Source organism: Artemia sp. Qi Xiang Cuo, chromosome 12 (genome assembly GCF_049724085.1).
Source record: "Artemia sp. Qi Xiang Cuo chromosome 12, ASM4972408v1, whole genome shotgun sequence".
In the NCBI taxonomy this organism is placed as follows: Eukaryota; Metazoa; Arthropoda; class Branchiopoda; order Anostraca; family Artemiidae; genus Artemia; species Artemia sp. Qi Xiang Cuo.
In genome coordinates this window covers 877495-896181 of record NC_142805.1, presented here as the reverse complement: position 1 = coordinate 896181, position 18687 = coordinate 877495, and the positions used below count along the sequence as shown (strand labels likewise).

Sequence of the window (18687 nt, the reverse complement as noted above, 5' to 3'; positions counted from 1 at the left end):
TTAATTAAGCTTTTTAGTATTATTAATAACGAGAAATCCAAGGTTACCAACCGACATTTTTTTTTTTTTTTTTTTACCTGTGACATCAGCACAAATCGAAGCCCATATTACCATTTTTGACACAATAATATTCACCGTGTTTGTTTTTTTTTTCAAATAAAACTCAAAATAATTTTGATTTTGTTTTTCTCTTAAGAAGAACTGATATAACACAAAAAGTTCGTACATTAAAGTTAAAGATAAAGTTAAGGACTTTATCCCGTTCTAACTGCAGAAAAGATTACGTTCCTCTGTGGGAATATTGTTTCTATAGTATTGTTCATTATTCTGATAAAAGATAATTTGGCTAGAAAGATTATAATTTAAATGAATATTAAGCATAAAATATTTGAAACATTGCTGAATCTGCAAGTGGATTCAATTGGTAATATAAATTGTTTAAACTTGCCGTAAGCGGCTCTATACAGTATTTGTATAAAGTTATAAGAAGAACCTACAACAACAATTGCTTACAGCATATTTCCTATAGTTGGAAATTTTCCTTAAAGCAAATATAGTAGTCACATTTCCTTAACGCACATTTTCTATAGTAGTCTTTGAAGCAAATTTGATCCTTGTTGTATTTGATTTTACAATATGGATTATTGGACCATTCACATTTGAAATAAATACACATGGAAAAGATAGTGCACTTAAAATATGTTTATTATTTTTTTTAAATTATTTTGTTTTATTTCAAGTTAGAGATAATAAGTTTGAGGCTCTGTTAATTTTTGTTTTAGATCAATATTCTATTTATATGCTTTGTCATATATAAATGTCTGGGAACATGTTGAATAAAAAAAAAACATTTAATAATCATCGAAAGGAAAATTGAATGACTTGACAAATCCCGTAAAATCATACAAACGGGTATATGAATTTAAGAACCACGAAGCAACGCAATTACAAATGCTGCCGATAGACTCTTGATGTTTATCTCCACCCTCCCCATGATTCTTTAATATTTTTTTCGGTATTTTGTGGATACATGTATTTATATAGTAATTTTTTTGAGCAAACAAAATCTGAATATGCATTATCCCTATCAGCTCTTTTTCAGAGGCGACAACAGCAAAAGTAACTACACTATTTGATTGAAAAATTTGATAGAAATTATATATATTCAAACAAAAGTAAAACTTTTCAAATGCTATACTCTACATAGAAAAATCTGATTAGTATCCCTTAGGGTTTTGTTTTGTCTATTTTCGGCTACGGTTTTAGAATTGTATATTTGGGTTCATTTTTGTCTCAGGACCTCATGTTTTATTTCAATTAATTTTCGTTCATGCAATTTTAAAGTATCACATTGAAATTTTTTTAGTTTTCTTATCTTTGTAATATAGTTTACAGGTAGCTTTTTCTGGTCAGATGGATGAACAACTATCAGTGCTGTGCCTGTCTTGACAGTTGTACTATCTGGACTTTCTGCACAGTCATTAAAATGCAGATAGTTGGCTTTCACTGACTTTTGGTTGACACAAACTGGGGGACTACGGGAAGTGACTCTCTTGAAATCCTGTTTAAAGTCTAAATTGATAGTGTAACTCACTTTTCAAGTTTAACATATTCCTTCACTACAAAAAGGGCTTAATATTTTTGAAGCCTTCTTGTTAAACTACTAGAAACACAAATTTCCAAAGTCCTTCTTCACCTTTCTATGTCTCGATTTTTATTCTCTTCTCCCATCATAAGTCCTCCCTGCTCAAAATTTTTTGCTTTTCATTTTTCACTTAGGTTTTTCAAAATCTTATAATTGTGATTTTGATTTAATTCTTAATTCAAACTTCTTATTTAGAAAAGATTTCCATTAAAAATTATTGTGCCTTAATAGTCCAAGAAACCAAAATAAATTCATATTGTTCAGCATTGGTCCATCTTAGGTAAATTCAAGCCTGAAAACCTTGTCCCAAAAAGTTTGTTCTAGCTCTTTCAAAGATACTAAATAAAAAAAATAAATAAGTTTTCTCAACTGAAAGTAAGGGGCAAAATTAAAACTTAGAACAAACAGAAATTACTACGTATATGAAAGGTTTGTCCCTTTCCTCAACACCTTTCTTTTTAGACTAAAGTTTTCTAGTACTTTAAAGGAAGCTTTTTATTGTTCTACATTTATAACTCTTGTGTTTAAGGAGTCACTCTTAAGAAATTGGGATAAGATTAAAACTTTAGCGTAAAGATGTTGAGGAGGGGTTAATCCCCTTCATATATGTAATAATTTCGGTTCGTTTTAAGTTTTAATGCTGCACCTTACTTTTAGTAAAAAAAAATTGTTTTTTGTTTAATTTCTGATCATTTTGAAATAATGCCAGGAAATCTGGCCCCACATCCCCCTACCCATGGATGTATAATCTAAGCAATTCAATCTTTTTGAAAATCTACCCTGAAAAATTACCCTTATCATCTCTATGCGTAAAATTGAGACGGAAATTAGAAAACAAGACATATAAAAACAATTTCGTATAGGAATTCTGACAAATTTTCCCAGTGTAATATTTTCCCTGAAAAGCTCACTCCCTGGCAACTTCCCTTCCCATAGAAAATTTCCCCACGGAAAAACCCCCCAGCAGAGAACTCTGGACCCATCCCCCCATCCAAAATTTATGTATACTTCCCAATAATAAATACTAAGAGTAAACAACGGGCAAATTTTATAACTTAAAGACCTTTCCCATGAGGGGGGAGGGGGGGGGGCTGTTCTATTCAAAGGCATAAATATTGCGCCTTTCAAATATGGTGAAAAAAAATGCTTATCTAAAAATTTTGATAGGACCATTTCAGACAAAAGGTGTGGGGGAGGGGGCATAGTTGTTTCCTATCGTTTTGGTCGCTTAAAAAGGACACTAGAAATTTTAATTTCCATTCAAACTTCATTTTTGTAGATAGGAGGTTGACACCTCTATAAAATGGTTTTCTGATACGCTTTACCTGTGTGTGTGGTTTTCATTAAGATTCATGAACAATTATGGCGTATTTCACGTCTTGTTTTGAAAATCATGCAAATTTTCTTAGGCTAGTAGCCTTTGATCGGTAACACTAAGCTTAACGAAACTTGTATACTTGGAATCAGCATAATAAGTTTAACTCTAATGTTCCTTAGAGTTTTGGGTATTATTGAGCCATGTCGCTCCTTACTTACAGTTCGTAAACACGAAATGTTGGAAACATTCCTACAGCAGTAGGTTTTTTAGGGAGGGAGGGGGGTTTGAAAACTTAAATAGAAACAATATTCTGAAATAAAAATTGAAAGAAAAGCTGCATTTTCTTAAGCTAGTTGGTTTCAATATTTAGATCCTGTTTAGTTTAATTTGTGCTGATTTTTATTCAAATTTCTTTAATTTTTTTCAGATCTGGAACTTTTTTTAGACTTAGAAAACACTGCATAGTTGTAATTGGACTTTCTTCTGTGACAATTTTGTTCTCTATTTTTATGTTTTATAAAACTGATTTCTAATTGTTCTGTATATTTCCAATTAATGATGAAGAAACTAGTTAAATTTAATTCCTAAGTTCTGTTTCAAGATGCGTCCTGTCACTATCAAAATCTGCATAAATATATACAAAATCTTTTGGAAAATGAAAGTAAATCTTTGTGTAATTAGAAAGATATTAATGACTGTATAAGTTTTTAAAACTAAGTTTCTGTATTTGATGATGTCCTTTGCACCATTTTGATTGAGGGGACCTCTGGGGACCTCTTTTTTCTCAACGCGAAGGCTTTTTGTTTGTCCGTATAAAAATTGCAATTACACACATATCCAAATCATAAATGACAAACACGTTTCTTTTGTAATAGCTCTGTGGGGCCCAATAAACTAAACCTTATTGTTTTGAATCTTCAGTATCTTAGTATTTCTAGAGAGCTGATGGTTGTCGTCATTATTTTTAGAGAGCTGCTGGAAGTCGTTATTATGCCTGTCAATCAGGTGGTGGAGACTGGAGGATTGTACGTGCCCAGGCATTTGATGATTCGATTGTAAAACCATTCGGTACTGAAAGTCAGAAGCTTTCCATAGGTGGAATCTTGAATTTAGATCTGTTAAAAGTTCGAAATATTGAGGTCTCTCTTGCTGCTCCAGAAGATTCAATTACTTTTAATTCTTTGGCTTATCAATTTCCAGAATCTGTTAATAACAAAAATGAAATGTAAGTACATATTAAGGCTAAGTGAGATTCAATTTCAAGTATATTAAGAAGATAGCATAATCCTTAACGGACTATTCAATTTAAAAAAAAAAATTAAATTAAGCAGGTAGGGAGGGGGAGTGTTACCTCTTCCCCTTGTTTCCTTCTCGTTGCGAGTGTGCTTTTTTATTCTCTCTCCATTACTCTGGGCTGCTTTTCTCTTGGATAAATATACTTTTTACACAATTATTTAAAGCTACTTTAGATACTATTTAAGGACTTACATACAAACGAAGATGAGGAGAAGTTAGTTTAAACTTAGACAGACGTCCTCAAAATTAAAACAAGTATTAATTCATTTTTGAAAGGAACAAAAATCAGAATTCATAATTTAAATCAGTATTTATCTACTAATTGGACCCAGAACAAACAAAACTTGCATTGAATGATGAACTTAGATTTAAATAAAAATCAGTCTTGACTTTGAAGTCAAAATCCAGTATTTATCTACTAATTGGACACAAAACAAGCAAAACTTGTAATGAATAATGAAGTCAAATTAGTCAAAAATAAGTTTTGACTTTTAAGTCAAAATCAGTATTTTATCTACTAATTGGATCCAAAACTTGCAATGAATAATGAAGTCAAATTTAAAACAAGCAGTAATTATTGTAAACATAAGTAGGACTAATAAATGATGTTATTTTAAAATGTGTGTTTTTATTAATTCTTTGAGATATGAAGGTGTAAATAGAGATAAAATGTCACCATAATAGCCCAAATTACCTAAATAAACTAGGAAAAGTACACTGATAGCTAATAAAATGTAGTAATACTTATTCTTACGCGTAGAAGTTTCGGCACGTGAAGTTTTTTAAAGAAAACAAGTGATATGTTAGACCTAAAATGAGCGAAAATAAAGTGAAATAGTAATTCAAGAGTAAAATGAACATAGCCACAATCGACAAACAAAGGAATCTAAAACAAACCAGAATTAATATCAATAAGGAATTTAAAATTAAAACAAGGATATAGACGAGAATAATGATGGGTCTCCTTATGTCTTCTAAAGACCAAAACTCTATTTACAGTATGCTGAAATCAATGTTGTGTCGAGTTGTCGGTTATGATTTATCATAATATAAAAAATTAATAATTTTACCAGAGTAGCCGAGATTTTTTTCAGGAACTAATTGAATTAAGAGTTAATATATAGAATTTTTATTTGCTATGGGCTATGTTTAGTTATTGTTATATATGTTATTATCATGTGTTTTAACTATATGTGCAACTGTGTTTGTTTTTGCCATGGCCCAAAGAGGCTTTTGTTTTGTAATAAATATCTATCTATCTATCTACAGTGATATTCATCACTGAAAATATGAGCAATTTCTTATTTATTAAGTTCATAAGACAAAAACAGTAAAAGTACATTTTGTTTCCACGATAAGCGTAATAGATTCTGCAAGGACAGCCTTACAATTAGCGTAGTAATTAAAGACGATTAACATTGCCTTTAATTGTTCACTTTTATTTTCTTATAGTGCTTCTCCTGGCTTTGAAGATGCACCTTCTACGCGCCCAGTTAATATCTTAGAGACTCAAGAGGAAATTATTCAAATTGTCAGAGATGTTGCTGCCTCAATTGCTCGTGGATGCAATGATAGTCACATAGACACAACTGACAGACTTCACGAAGTGCTCCATTATGTCTCTCTCTTAAAACTCAGTGAAATTAAAGACATAGCACAAAAAGTAGCAAGTAAGTTAATATTTATCTTGAATGATTTTTACTCCAGAATCCAGTGTGTACACTCAATTATGGAAAAAAATATAAATTAATTATTTTTGTGTGTGTGTGTTTTTTGTGTGTGTATTTTTTGTTGTGTGTCTTGCTAGAGGATACACCCAAAACAAAGCATTACCAATACAGTACCTAAGAAATACTTGACATTTTTACTCTGTTAATATAACAGCTCAACCGTTGTTATTATCATTATTAAAAGGATTTGGAGGGTTTAATTTGAAAGAATTTCTAATAAAAAGGAACCATATCGTTTTAGAACTAATTAAATAAATAAAGCAAGCTTTGTAAGGGGCCCAATTAACACTAAAAGGGCCTACCCCCATTCCTCAATACATTACTATTCACTCTAAAGGTTTTCGAGACCTTTGAAAGCTTCTCATTCTAATTTAACGGACTTTGTCTTTCAGGAGTCGTGTTTATAAATTTTGTAAAACAGTATAACTTTAGCCTTAACCTTCCCATTTAGTCATATAGCCAGCATGGATAATTGTTACTTATTAGTACTTCTCTCAGAAAAGACAACTTATCCTGTACAAGTTTCGGGGAACTGAAAATACTAAAACACTAAAATATGATGAAAAAAATACGTTCTGTAGACGAATGATCAACAGAAGTTTTATTTGGCAACGTTTTTTTGGAACAAAGAAAAATATTTATTTTTGTTAGCTGGTTTGTAATAGATCTTCAAGTCCAGACTTTATTCATTTATCAAGAAAAAGAAGTTTTCCATTTCCTTCTAATTCAACTATAGATTTTATTGTAAGTCATGAAAAGGACAGCTTGGTCTTCAAAAATACCTTTATCATGCCTTTAGCTTTGAATGGGTAAAATCCAACTTACTGAATCTTATTTGTTTTGAATCAGCTTAAAAAGCAAATTCTTTGGACACATTAATTTTCATCGTGGGCTGGTTACCATGATCGCTTAATTCTACTAAATAGAATGGGTCATATATATAATTCTTTATAGAATGTGGTTGTCAATACTTTTATTTATTAGCAAAAATCAAATACATTAAAGTACAATCTCGGCATTAGAGACGAAGAGAAGAATAAATAATTATATTCATATTCCACAGTCATAAGTTTCTTCATACAAAGTCATTCTAGTATATTTCTTGTATAACAAATTATTGAGAATTCTAAAAAAACTAATTATATGAATAACACACCAGTTTTGACACAGCCAACAGCATAAACAGCATACACAAACTAGTAAAATTTGATTCTGTTCATGCAGGTTTCATTTGTTTATTGACAGTGACCTATTGTGTCTTACGCTTGAGTTAGAATTTAATTTTTCTCCAATTTTGATGTTATTACTTTATTTCTACTCTGCTTTAGTTTAATAGAGCGTTTTTTCCTTTCTTTGAATAACTTATTTTGTGAGAAATTTCTTTTAATTAACTTTAAAGTCATAACACATACATATGAACATTGCTCTAATACACTTTAATATGACTGTATTTTCTAGACGAGCGTTCAACTGTTCGTTTTCTTTTATTGGATGTGCTTGCAACAGCTGGTACACCTGCAACGGTCAAGTATGTTGCTGACGTCTTGAGGAGTAGAGAGCTCAAATCTTCGGCATTTACACCTAATGTACCAAATATTGCTATGAGCTTATTCTATTATGTCCAGATACCAAGCACAGAAGTTTTAGCCGATTTAATGGTAATTGAAATTTTTAATGGATAACTTTACTTTAAGTAGATAAAAAAAAGTTAAAGGTAAAGGATATAGGAATTTTTTCTACAACTTTTTGATTATACACATATAGAATTAAATAAATTTCAAATTTTTCTCTCATTTTGTAATAGAATTACAATGGAAATTAAAGTTTTGACAAAAATTAAAACAACTCTTTTTTTTAAATTTAGCTATAGTCCAAAGTCCTAACATGTTCTTTTTCTTTTCTGTTTAAAATAGAACATTTTATTTTTCAAACGCTTTGGGTCTAAAAAAGTAGATCTCACGGCTTATGTCCTTAAGGTTATACTGTCGATATAAGATAAAATTAAGTAAAACCAATTTTAAAACTTAAGCAAACAAGGAGTAGCTTTTCAAAGGAACTAGTAGTACCGTAAATTAACCGAAATATTTTTAAAGCCTTTAAATGGTGATATGCTGAGAAGGAGTGGGGTATTAGCGTATTAATCACTATAATAAACGCTAAATATTGCTTGGAGACAATTTATTTCTTAAAATAACAACAGAATTGAGAAAAAACAAATACAAATAATGATTTTAAGAGAAAAGATCTTTCAGCCATTATGGATTCTTGAATTGTTGTGCAAATTATAATAACTGGATTCTTTTGAATCTTGAAAAAAGTATTGAGTTAGAAAATGTTATTTATTTGGAAAACGTTGGAAAAGCATGGAAAGTTAGAAAATGTTATGTGTTCAATAAAAGGTTTAACTGAAATTTGTTATAAGTCTAATTTTGAATTTTTTCGTGTCAACCCACCACAAGCCTAAGGTTTTTTTAATTCCAAAACGATATAGTATACCACAACCGATACTAAATAAAAAGCTGCGGCTTTAAGTTTTAATTGTTTGAACGAAAGCAATGCTGTGAAAATTATACTTTAGTCTTATAACTGTGTAAGACCCCTCCAATTACTAAATTTCCAAAAGTCTGTAGAACTACTTTGCATCTAAATTTACAATATTGAACAGGGAGGTGGAACAAACCCTAGTATATTAAAACTCATTTAAAATTCAGATCTAAACAGTATACATACCGATCTTATTAGAATCTATCAATAGAGTCTTTTTTACAAACGTCGTAGTAGAATATTTCTGGTTTAATACATCTTTTAGTTTCTTTTTTATTGTTCTTATTTCCTGAACAATATGCTTTCTGCTTCTCTGATTATATACATTACTCCATACATACATCACATACATATATATTACATACAAATCATCTATATTCATAGCTACCTCTTGTTATTCTGAAATTTACTGAAATTTACTCGATATAGATATTGATAATATAATATCAAGATATAATATCTTGTCATAGATATTTATAATGTAATACAAAAAAAAAGTTATCATTTCTCTTTTCAAAGGATCTTGTCAAATTTGCTGGAAGAAATGAAAAGGATTCTCAGCTGCACACAACTGCTCTAATGGGCATGGCAGAGCTTTTGTTTCATGCATGTGCGGAACATAAACTAACTAGTATTCGTTTTCCTACAAGGACGTATGGACGATTTTGCAGTCAAGATGACGCAGTTTACAAGGAATATGTAGAGTATATTACAGTAAGTCTGAATTTACTTGTTATGACAAACAAATCTCCTGACTTAACAACCCTCACGCATCAAGCGAAAGTTCTTACTTTAAATTTTTAAGCAAGAACAAAGATACAACATAATGGTTTATATTTCAAATAATGTTGTATATTTAGTTATTTATATTTAGATGTTTTTTATTTGTCTTACCTTCAAATATTATTATACAAAACTGTTTCTAGCGCAGAAAGTCTATTTTCATTAAATAAATTTTCCGTAAATAATTTGTTCAAATTAAATTGTCTAGTCTTTTCTTGAGCCAAAAGGTTTTGTTCTTTGGTTTGACTGCTATCTATTTCTCAAAGTGTAAGCTTACTTAATTAGCATGGTCTAAGAGAAAACGATAAGTAATTCCACCAAAAGGCAGCTAGGATAAAAAAAAGCCACTTCGTCTTCGAAATGAAAAAAAATTTAGTTCGTTCAGGATCTTTTTTTTTCTTCTTTTTTTCAACCTTAACCAATTGGATTTTCTTTTAAACTTGCATGAAATATCCACATTATTTCTATTTTTAAACGCATAGCTCTATGAAATATTTTTTCCCCGAAATGCTAGTAGAAATCCATTCTACCGAATTCCTGTTACCGAAAGAGGTCTCATGGGCCAAACATTTGACTTAAATGGCTTAAAGCTGACAAATCTCAGTTGAAGATAAAAGGCAAGTGATGTAAAAATATATTTTTTTCAGTATTGTGATGCTATGTTTATGCAACATTTATTGTTTTTGAAATCACTGCATTGCTGAGTCATGTTTTTTTGTTTTTTTAGCTGAATTGGATCAAAGAATTTTACACGCAGTTAGTTGGTCCCTAGATATTCGTAAAGCTTCAGTCAAGCTAGCTTAGTGAACAATAGCTGGTCGATAGTGAACAAATTCTATAAGAAAAAGAGCTTATACACATACAAATTCTGAATAGCTTGTTCAAGACTTAAGCCAGGGACATAAGCCTGAGACTGAAAATTATATGTTTTGGTGAAAAAAAAAACGAAATATACATACACAATAGTTCCTTGAAATTTCAATGCAAGTAATTTAACCTGTTTAATTTGCAGCACGAGCAATAGCAATATGTGATCTATGTAATTTTCTGCGTCTAATTCACTCTAATCACTAATTGTTATTTATCTAAAAATTAAACTCAAACAAAAGAGTGGAGGGAATCGTTTCCAAATGCACATAACAAGTAAAATATAGAATCTTGTTTTCAAAACACTTACTTGAGCTCGCAAATATTTCATGGAATGAAGAAAATAGGGGTGGGGGCCAAAATGTATAAAACAAGTAATGTTAAGCATAAATTACAAAAATTTCGGTCCATATAATTTTGTGGGTGCAGTGTCCTAGTCCATACTTGGAACTGAAAGAAGGTTGTTTTAAGAATGATGAACTAGCAAAAGGCTTTTACGTAACTTTATGAAGATATTTTGTTGCTAATTTTTATTTATAGCAAGATCACACTCTGAACAGGACCAGGAATATTATATTCGACGTTATCTAATGAAAAGATAATTAACCCTATTAACAGAGCACAAATTTTTGATTGTCAATCACAAAGTTGTGATTGTAAAGCTATGAAATCAAGATTGCTAAAAACAGATGATTTGGTAATCTACCATCTTAAAGAATTATTTATAGTACAAAAGTAAAACAAAATATGAAAAGTCAAATTCCATATATGATAATTGTTGCAGTCTCGACTTTAATCAAGCCCATATAATGCTTGGACAAAGCAATATACTATATATCATAAAAAAGTTACTCATTCTTTTTTCTTCAAAAAAGCATTATTTGTCCCTATTAACCAACTGTTTTTCAGAAATAGGTCAAAAATAATATAAAACTTCACAAAACATTTTTTTTCCTAATAACCAAATTTTTACATTAGGCCATAATGTGCAATTTTTAACTAATCATAACTTTGGAGTCAGTTTCAGTTTAATCTTCAATCCCCTGACCTTTTGCATAGTTTATAGCTAATTTATGCCTCACTAGAAGGTGTAGGGGAGGGGGGTGAGTTTTTACAGGAAGAAGTTTTTATTCAACTACCTCACAGCTTTGCGAGACCATAAAATGATCCTGAACTGCAGTTTAGCCACTCAATCAAGCATGGATAACCACCAAAAATGTTACATGGGGGAAGGCAACAGAAAAATCATTGTTAGGGGAGGAGGGTGAGAATACATTTGAGGATAAAGAGTTGCATAAAAATAAAATTCCCAGAGAAAAAAGGAAAAGAGTTAAATTGCAACAAACCAATGAAACAAAATTTTTAACGACAAGGATTACTTGTAGAAAAATCAATTCATTTAATCTATCATGTGTGCAATCATTTTGTATTTAACATTAGTAGAGCATAGCCAACACTAAACACAGCAAAAGAAAACTCAGTAAGTTCAACTTCAAATAAAATTCTTCGCCACAAATAACAAGAAATTCTTATAGTATTCCGAATGCAACATTTGATGAAATAGTTGAATTTTATGAAGACTGTGATTTTATCAACATATGTAGAAAGGTCTATATTTCAATTACATCTGTCTAGTTTTTGTGCACAGTAACACAATAGATAAAAATTTTCAAGAATAGTGATAAAATAGTGACAGGTAAAGCAATATTTAATAGGGATGGATAGGCAATTGTGATAAACAACTGGGGCTGTCAACGTGACTTTCAGGGAACCATAATAAAACAATATTTTTTATTCAGGGACTGCTCAATGGAGCCTCAACCAAATTTGAAACTATGGCATTTTTAACGGCTGCTGGAACTTTGGGAACAAGTGAAATGTTCTCTCTTATCCTTCCTTATATTCGTGGAGTTGCTGATTTATCTCCTTCAGTTCGCTCTCACGCTGTCTTAGCCTTGCACCGCTATGCATACTTGGATAGAGACAGGGTAAGTTTCATTTCTTTGGACAAAAGTTTGTTTTCAACTTCTTTAAAACTAGGCATTCAAATTTAATTTTGCAGTGCACATATAAAGTTGATATTCTTATCAAATTAAATGGTTCTAACTGTGATACTTACATAATTTATAAGAGATTTCAGATTTTTGACTCAGAAAAAAAGGCTCGAAAAAATAACGATCACTGTTAGATACTACCACAAATTAATAGATCCACTTTAAGACGAACGTAAATAAAAATCAATAATCAACTCATATTAAGAATGATCCTCAGAAACCACGGAAAGGAATAGGGCTACCATCTCCTAATCATTCTAAGGCCAGAGAACCACTAGGGTGTTACTATTACCGAGTCTTAAATTACCTTTGTGTTTTTTCTAAATAATTGCCTTAAATGACATATTGTTTCAAAATTGAAAATCTGTGATTTATTGCTGATGCCTATAATTTAAAAAATATCATAAGAATTGATAATCAAATAAAAAGTTTCAAACATTTCTTGCCACGGAAAGTCGCTTGACTTTGACGTGAAGAAGTTTGAAAGTTTGAAGTTTGGAGTGCGATTGATTCTAGTTATATAGGCTAGGTAATATATGCTGTGGAGTTTGATATCAATTATAGAGACAGACTGCAGGACTCAAAATATGATGAGATTAGTCGAAAGAATATCCATAGTAACCCAAATAGGACGAAAAAAGAGAAGAAGAAACCCTTTTTGATGGATATTGATTCCACGTGTTTGGCAAAATTCCAGTAATCACTTGAAATTACATGTTTTCTTTTAATTATCCCCTTAGTTATGGGTAGAACAAAACAAATAGTGGGAGGATTGAAATATTAATTAGCAGCGAATTATACTTTTTATTTGTTTTTAATGATTTTCAGGTTATGACATTAGTAGACACTCTTTATGACAACCCAGCAGAAAATCCAGAAGTTCGAATGGCAGCCTTGTCAGTTCTTCTCCATAGTAACGCTACCTTTGCAACCTGGCAAAAGGTTGCATGGAATTCCTGGTTTGAGAAAAATGACCAGGTTGCTGCATTCGCGTCATCATTGGTCACAACTGTAGCGGAAATTCCAGAAAATCAAGTTCAGTATTCAGAAATGTAAGTATCCTTGCATTGACATATTGAGCCTAAGCAACTAAGCTGTTCTTAAAAACGATCATCTTATAAACAGTTTGAAAATGCAGTTTCTGGTAATTTGGCTCTGAATAACAGGTTCTTTTAATAATGATACAAAGTGCAGAAAAACGCTTAAATAAAGTAAAAGAAATTAATTTGACTGCTCCCATTATAAAATATATGAATTCATGCTATAAATATTCAGAAATAGTGTAGCTACCAAAGGAACTATCACCGTAAACAATAGATTTTTTTTATATAAAGTTGGTCTTTTGAAGAGGAGGTGACCAACTTAACAAACAGAATCTCATTTGAAATTTTAATCCATCTAATCTAATTCCACTATCAGTTTTATTTTAAGTTATTCTATAGGATTTATTTTATGTTTTATTAGCTTTTAATTCTTATCATTTTTCTGTGGCTGAGAGTTGAGTGGTCATAGCGGGGTAAGATAAAGCTTAAAGAGATTTAACTTGCTTGCCTATTTGAAACAAATAGTTGTGTTCTTTAATTTGTTTGATTCTGATGGATAGTTCAACTCATTAATATCAAAATTGAATTTAGAAAAAAATATGCCCAATAAAAATACTTCAGACCTTAGCTGCAATAAGAAATTCTGTCGATTTTAAATTCACTTGGTTCTGACTTACACTTTGAACATATCTGCCCAATCACAGATACTTGGGGAACACCAAACTCAATTTCAGAAGGGATGGAAAAAAACGAATCGACTGAAATAATTCGACAAGATAAGTATTATAGAAACCAAGAATATGTTTTCCCTCGTATTTCAATATAGGATAGTTTTCACAAAGAAATCTTGTGGAAGATATCCCCTCCACCCTAAAAATACTTTCAGCCGACCTAGTCCTTTGTGTAAATATGAAAAAAATAAATAATATTTATAAAAAAAAAATTAAGTTTGCCTAATTATTGCGTTCCTGGTTGAGAGGGGTTAACTGGTATCATAAAGTATGGTTGTCGGCACTAGAAAATTGTCCATGGAAAATTAAAAACAAAAAGGGAAAAAATTCACTTAAAGGTACTTTGGAGGGTAAAATCTTTTAAAATGCGCTTTGCGTTTGATACCCAATGCTTTTGTTTGCACACAATTTAATAATATTGTAAACATTTCATTTAGTTAAATTACTGCTTACTTATTTAGAAAAAGAAACTCTACTATGGCTTCACTAGTAATGGAGTTCATCACACAGCAGCATCAAGCCACCTGTGACCAACGTAGCTACGTACGCTCCTTCTATCTCCCAATCTATTTAATGCCTCCTTTTTAAAACTCTCTCAAGATGTTCCAATTTTCCTTAAATCCTTCACTGTCAAATTTTCCTACCCGAATTGGGGCAACCTCCTTTTTTTCGCCAAATTAAGGGTTGATTTTTCTTAATATCTCGATAATAGGCCTAAAAGTACAATGTTAGGCAATCTCCATCTTTCATTCACAAAACAAGTCCAAGCTACCTCAGTTTATCAGACATTGCAGAGTTCTGTAAATTTTAAAGTTGCTTGGTTATGACTTAGAGATTGGCTCTGTGTTATTTAAATCGGAATTTGGATAAGAATTTCTTTTAAATTCAAATTTGCTTGGTTTTTAATGAGAGTTTGACTCAATGTTAATTAAAGTAATAGGTAATAACATCATAAGGTTAGTCAAATTTTACAGAACAAGTGATCCCACCCTTCCAATTTTGAGTACTGAATACGCACTCGAGAATAATTTATTCTGAACAAAAAGAGAGGGTCGCCTTTTTCAACTCCCTTCCCTTTCTTGGTCGTAGAAACTTTGGAGTAGGCTTACTTAATTTGAACTGAGATTTATAGTGTCTTTTTTTAGTCAGAATCTATTGGAGATCAACCAGCCCCCTTCCTAGAACATCTCTTGATATTAGTTCCTCCTGAAACCCTTTAGGACTTCAGAACAGCATTTCAAGGTGCTTATTTTGTTCAAAATAGCTGAAATTATAAAATTTGTATATATGAATAATATAGCCCCAGAGACACTGCGATAAGCACCTTGTGTTGTGTGAACTTTCTTTGTTTCACCAGAAAGGTTTATAGTAGAAAAAAAAAGGGGGGTCTATTTTATCTTGTGAGTCCATTGGTATGATGCTTTTGGGGAGTATTTTTTGGGCTAGAAAGATCACCAGCATTTTCTTTGGGTAGTGGCTAGGTGCCTGGAAATAAAAAAAAATTTTTCACTGTTCAATATGGAACTTACAGCCTAAAAATCTTTTTGCCAAAGGATGCTGCTCTGAATTGTCCTTTTATTACAGCAATAATATGTAAAATGAACAGCTGTTTAGCATACATTTTTTATTTCAGGATAAGTAAAGCCAAGGCAGCGAAAAATTTCATGAAGGTTTCGGATTATAGAAACCATTATTCAAGTGCAAATCACGGAGGAAGTTGGTCTAAACGTCTGAATGCTGGCTATATTCTTTACACACCATCAGTGATGGGTGGCTACCAAGAAGAACCTCTTATGCAGTCATACAATATGGGCTTCCAGACAGGCCCTGATGTTACGATGCTTTTACAGGTGAAAGTCTCAAAAGCAGTTATTCTATCATATTGAGCGTAACAAATGTTCACGAATCTTGTTTTAAAAGTTAGAAACGTTTACAAACGAGTCAGTCATATTTCTCTGTAGAAAATGTCAGATGTCACTCAGAAATAACCTAGAATATGAAACAAGAGCAATAGAAAATAAACCAAACCCCTTTTTACCATATTATAATATCTACTTTGACGTTTTGTAACTATCACAGTGGCCATTTCAGCTTAAAAGTTATATTTCTTTGACTGTATGCATAGATGATAATTGCTTTTGTGGTTGGCCTGCCTCTCTTATTCAGTCAAAAGACCTGTTGAACAGTGATGCATTTTATCTTAAGGCTCTAAGTGATAGATTTTAAAGAAATGTTTTCAAAATCGGAATTTTCAAAAGAAAAGTTAAAGAGTCAAAGCAATACAAAAAACAAGCAGAAATAAAGTCATTTTAATTCAAGCTTAAGCCAAAACTTGAAAATTAAAATTAGTGAATAAATAAAACCAAAAGTAAACAGAAATTAACATCGATAAGCAAATGAAACTCACAGCTAGCTAATACTACTATAGATAAATGAATAAAATCTAAAGTTTGCAGAAGTTAAAATTAATGAGCAGATCAAACTTAAGATCAATTAAAGTTGAAGTAAATGATCAAGCCAACAAAAATAATGATCAAGTCACGAACTACTGCAAATATAATTCCACTACTGATAAGCCTTTCGAAAGTCGAGCCGTCGTTTTGGTTTTTCATAAAAATTGTATTTCGAACAACACGTTTTATATTCGTCATAGCATCAGCCACAACACCCCATACAAACTCAGATATGTATTTTAAGGCTCATCATGGCTAACTGATAATAAATGTACTACCTTTCCCCTACCCTTCATTGTAATCTCTCTGAACAGCTATAATGGCATTAAAGTCTCGTTTAAAGAGCCAAATATTCGAAAATTTAAGCATCATAAGTCAAAACATTATAAAAACCAAGAAAAGAGAGAAAACTACCATAGTTACCTTTATTAATAAAAAGGACTAATGAAAGTAAATTAACTATCTGAAAATTTACGATGAAATGAATTTACTGAAGACTCGTCAACTTTGAGTTATCAATTTTTTGATTATAAAAGAGACAATGGTCAAGATAGGTTTTATTGTATTTGAATTACAAGTTATCCTCAAGGTTTTAGAAGTTTAAGGAAAAAACATATTTCGTGTACGATGCTGTTCACTCAGGCTTCAATAAATTAAATATAATTTATTTCACACTCTCTTAAACCTTTCCTTACAACATCTTTTCCCTCCATATGGGGAAGACCTGTTTTTTGGTTAGCCCTAGACAATTAGCCAAAAAGAACAATCTTTGGAAATCTGTCAACCTTCATCCACAAAATAGGATCTAGCCATCTCAACCTTTTTCTAATTATAGCCCTACAAAGTGGAATTGAACCACACTTTTCATACAGCCTGCTCTTTGAAAAACAGTCAGTCAATCGGTTACCCAAAATTAGCAATAGGCCATTTCTCTGGTTAACATCTTGCAAATCTTCCTTAGGTCTTCACAGCCCCAAAGCTTCAGAACCATACTTGAACACTGTCATCACTGTTGCTTCCAATATCCTAATTTTGGTTCGTAAACTTATTTCCTATTCTTCAAAGCTTTTTAAACTGTTGAAAAACACCCTGGGCCTTTGCTATTCTATTTTAACTTTTCCACTGAACCAACCGTATTTACTAACAGTTCTACCTAGTTAAGCGAAGCACTCTACTTTATCGATCTAATCGTTACCCAATATCACCTTTTCATCTTCACTTATTCCTAGCCTTAGTGACTTAGTGTTCTTAACAAAAGTTTTGAAACCTGTTCTTTTACCATGAACCTCTAAAACCTCCTTCATTTTGGTAATACCTTAATCTAAGACCCTTAAATTGCAAGCATAATTTAAGTCCAGGAGAGTTTTACTCCCCAATTTCATGCCCAGTTTTCCTATTGCCTTTGCTATGCTTCCTAATATAAAGTTCATCAAAATGATCCATATAAATGGGGATAGTACTTGATCCCTGATTGAATACAAAACCAGCTACGGACCTCATTTCCTACCTTAGCTGCAGCAGTGCTATTCTCATACGTAGCACTAATCCTTTTAATATATTTGTCCGGTATACCTTACAAGGATAAGACCTTTGCTAAAGCTCTTCTATCAGCTGAATCAAACGCTTGCTCATAATCTATTAAACTGAGGATTAATGGTGTTTGTTTACTCAGGCACTTCTTATTATTAACTTAAGAATGAAAATTTGGTCGACACATCCTCTATCCTTCCTAAGACCCAACTGTTCTCTTAAGAATTTGTCTGCAGTATGTCTAAGTCTAAACAGTATCACCATGTTAAATAATTTTCTATCTACATGTACCAGACTAATGCATCTATAATTACCCTACTCACTTTTATTACCTTTCGTATAGAAGGGTTTAAGTGAATTTTTCTTGTTATCACCAAGTACTTCCCCTTTTTCAGAAATCATATTCATAACCTTCAGTAACTTATTTATAATATCAGAGTCACCATATTTAACAAGCTCATTTAACAAACTATCATCAAATGGAGCCTCATTATTTTTTAACCTTTTTAGCACTATCACTAATTTTTCATCACAAAATAAATTTACCTTCACATCCAGAGTGTCTTAACTTTTATTCTTCTCTACATCTTTTCCTGTTACTCTTTACTGTTTAATAAATTCTCAAAATGTTCTACCCATCAATTAACTCTTTCTTTATCAGTAACTGTTGTCTCGTTCCTGCCTTTAACTGGG

The 18687-nt window shown here is 31.4% G+C and overlaps 1 protein-coding gene across 1 annotated transcript in view; it reads left to right on the top strand.

The window, feature by feature from the left end:
- The window catches only part of LOC148945644 (vitellogenin-like), a 145152-nt gene that overhangs the window by 42858 nt on the left and 83607 nt on the right, over positions 1 to 18687 (top strand). The window contains exons 6-12 of the mRNA XM_089098230.1: positions 3932 to 4188; positions 5712 to 5929; positions 7448 to 7647; positions 9053 to 9247; positions 11983 to 12171; positions 13066 to 13289; positions 15645 to 15861. Of these exons, the coding sequence (XP_088954356.1) occupies positions 3932 to 4188; positions 5712 to 5929; positions 7448 to 7647; positions 9053 to 9247; positions 11983 to 12171; positions 13066 to 13289; positions 15645 to 15861 (1500 nt within the window). The remainder of the gene's footprint in view (positions 1 to 3931; positions 4189 to 5711; positions 5930 to 7447; positions 7648 to 9052; positions 9248 to 11982; positions 12172 to 13065; positions 13290 to 15644; positions 15862 to 18687) is intronic.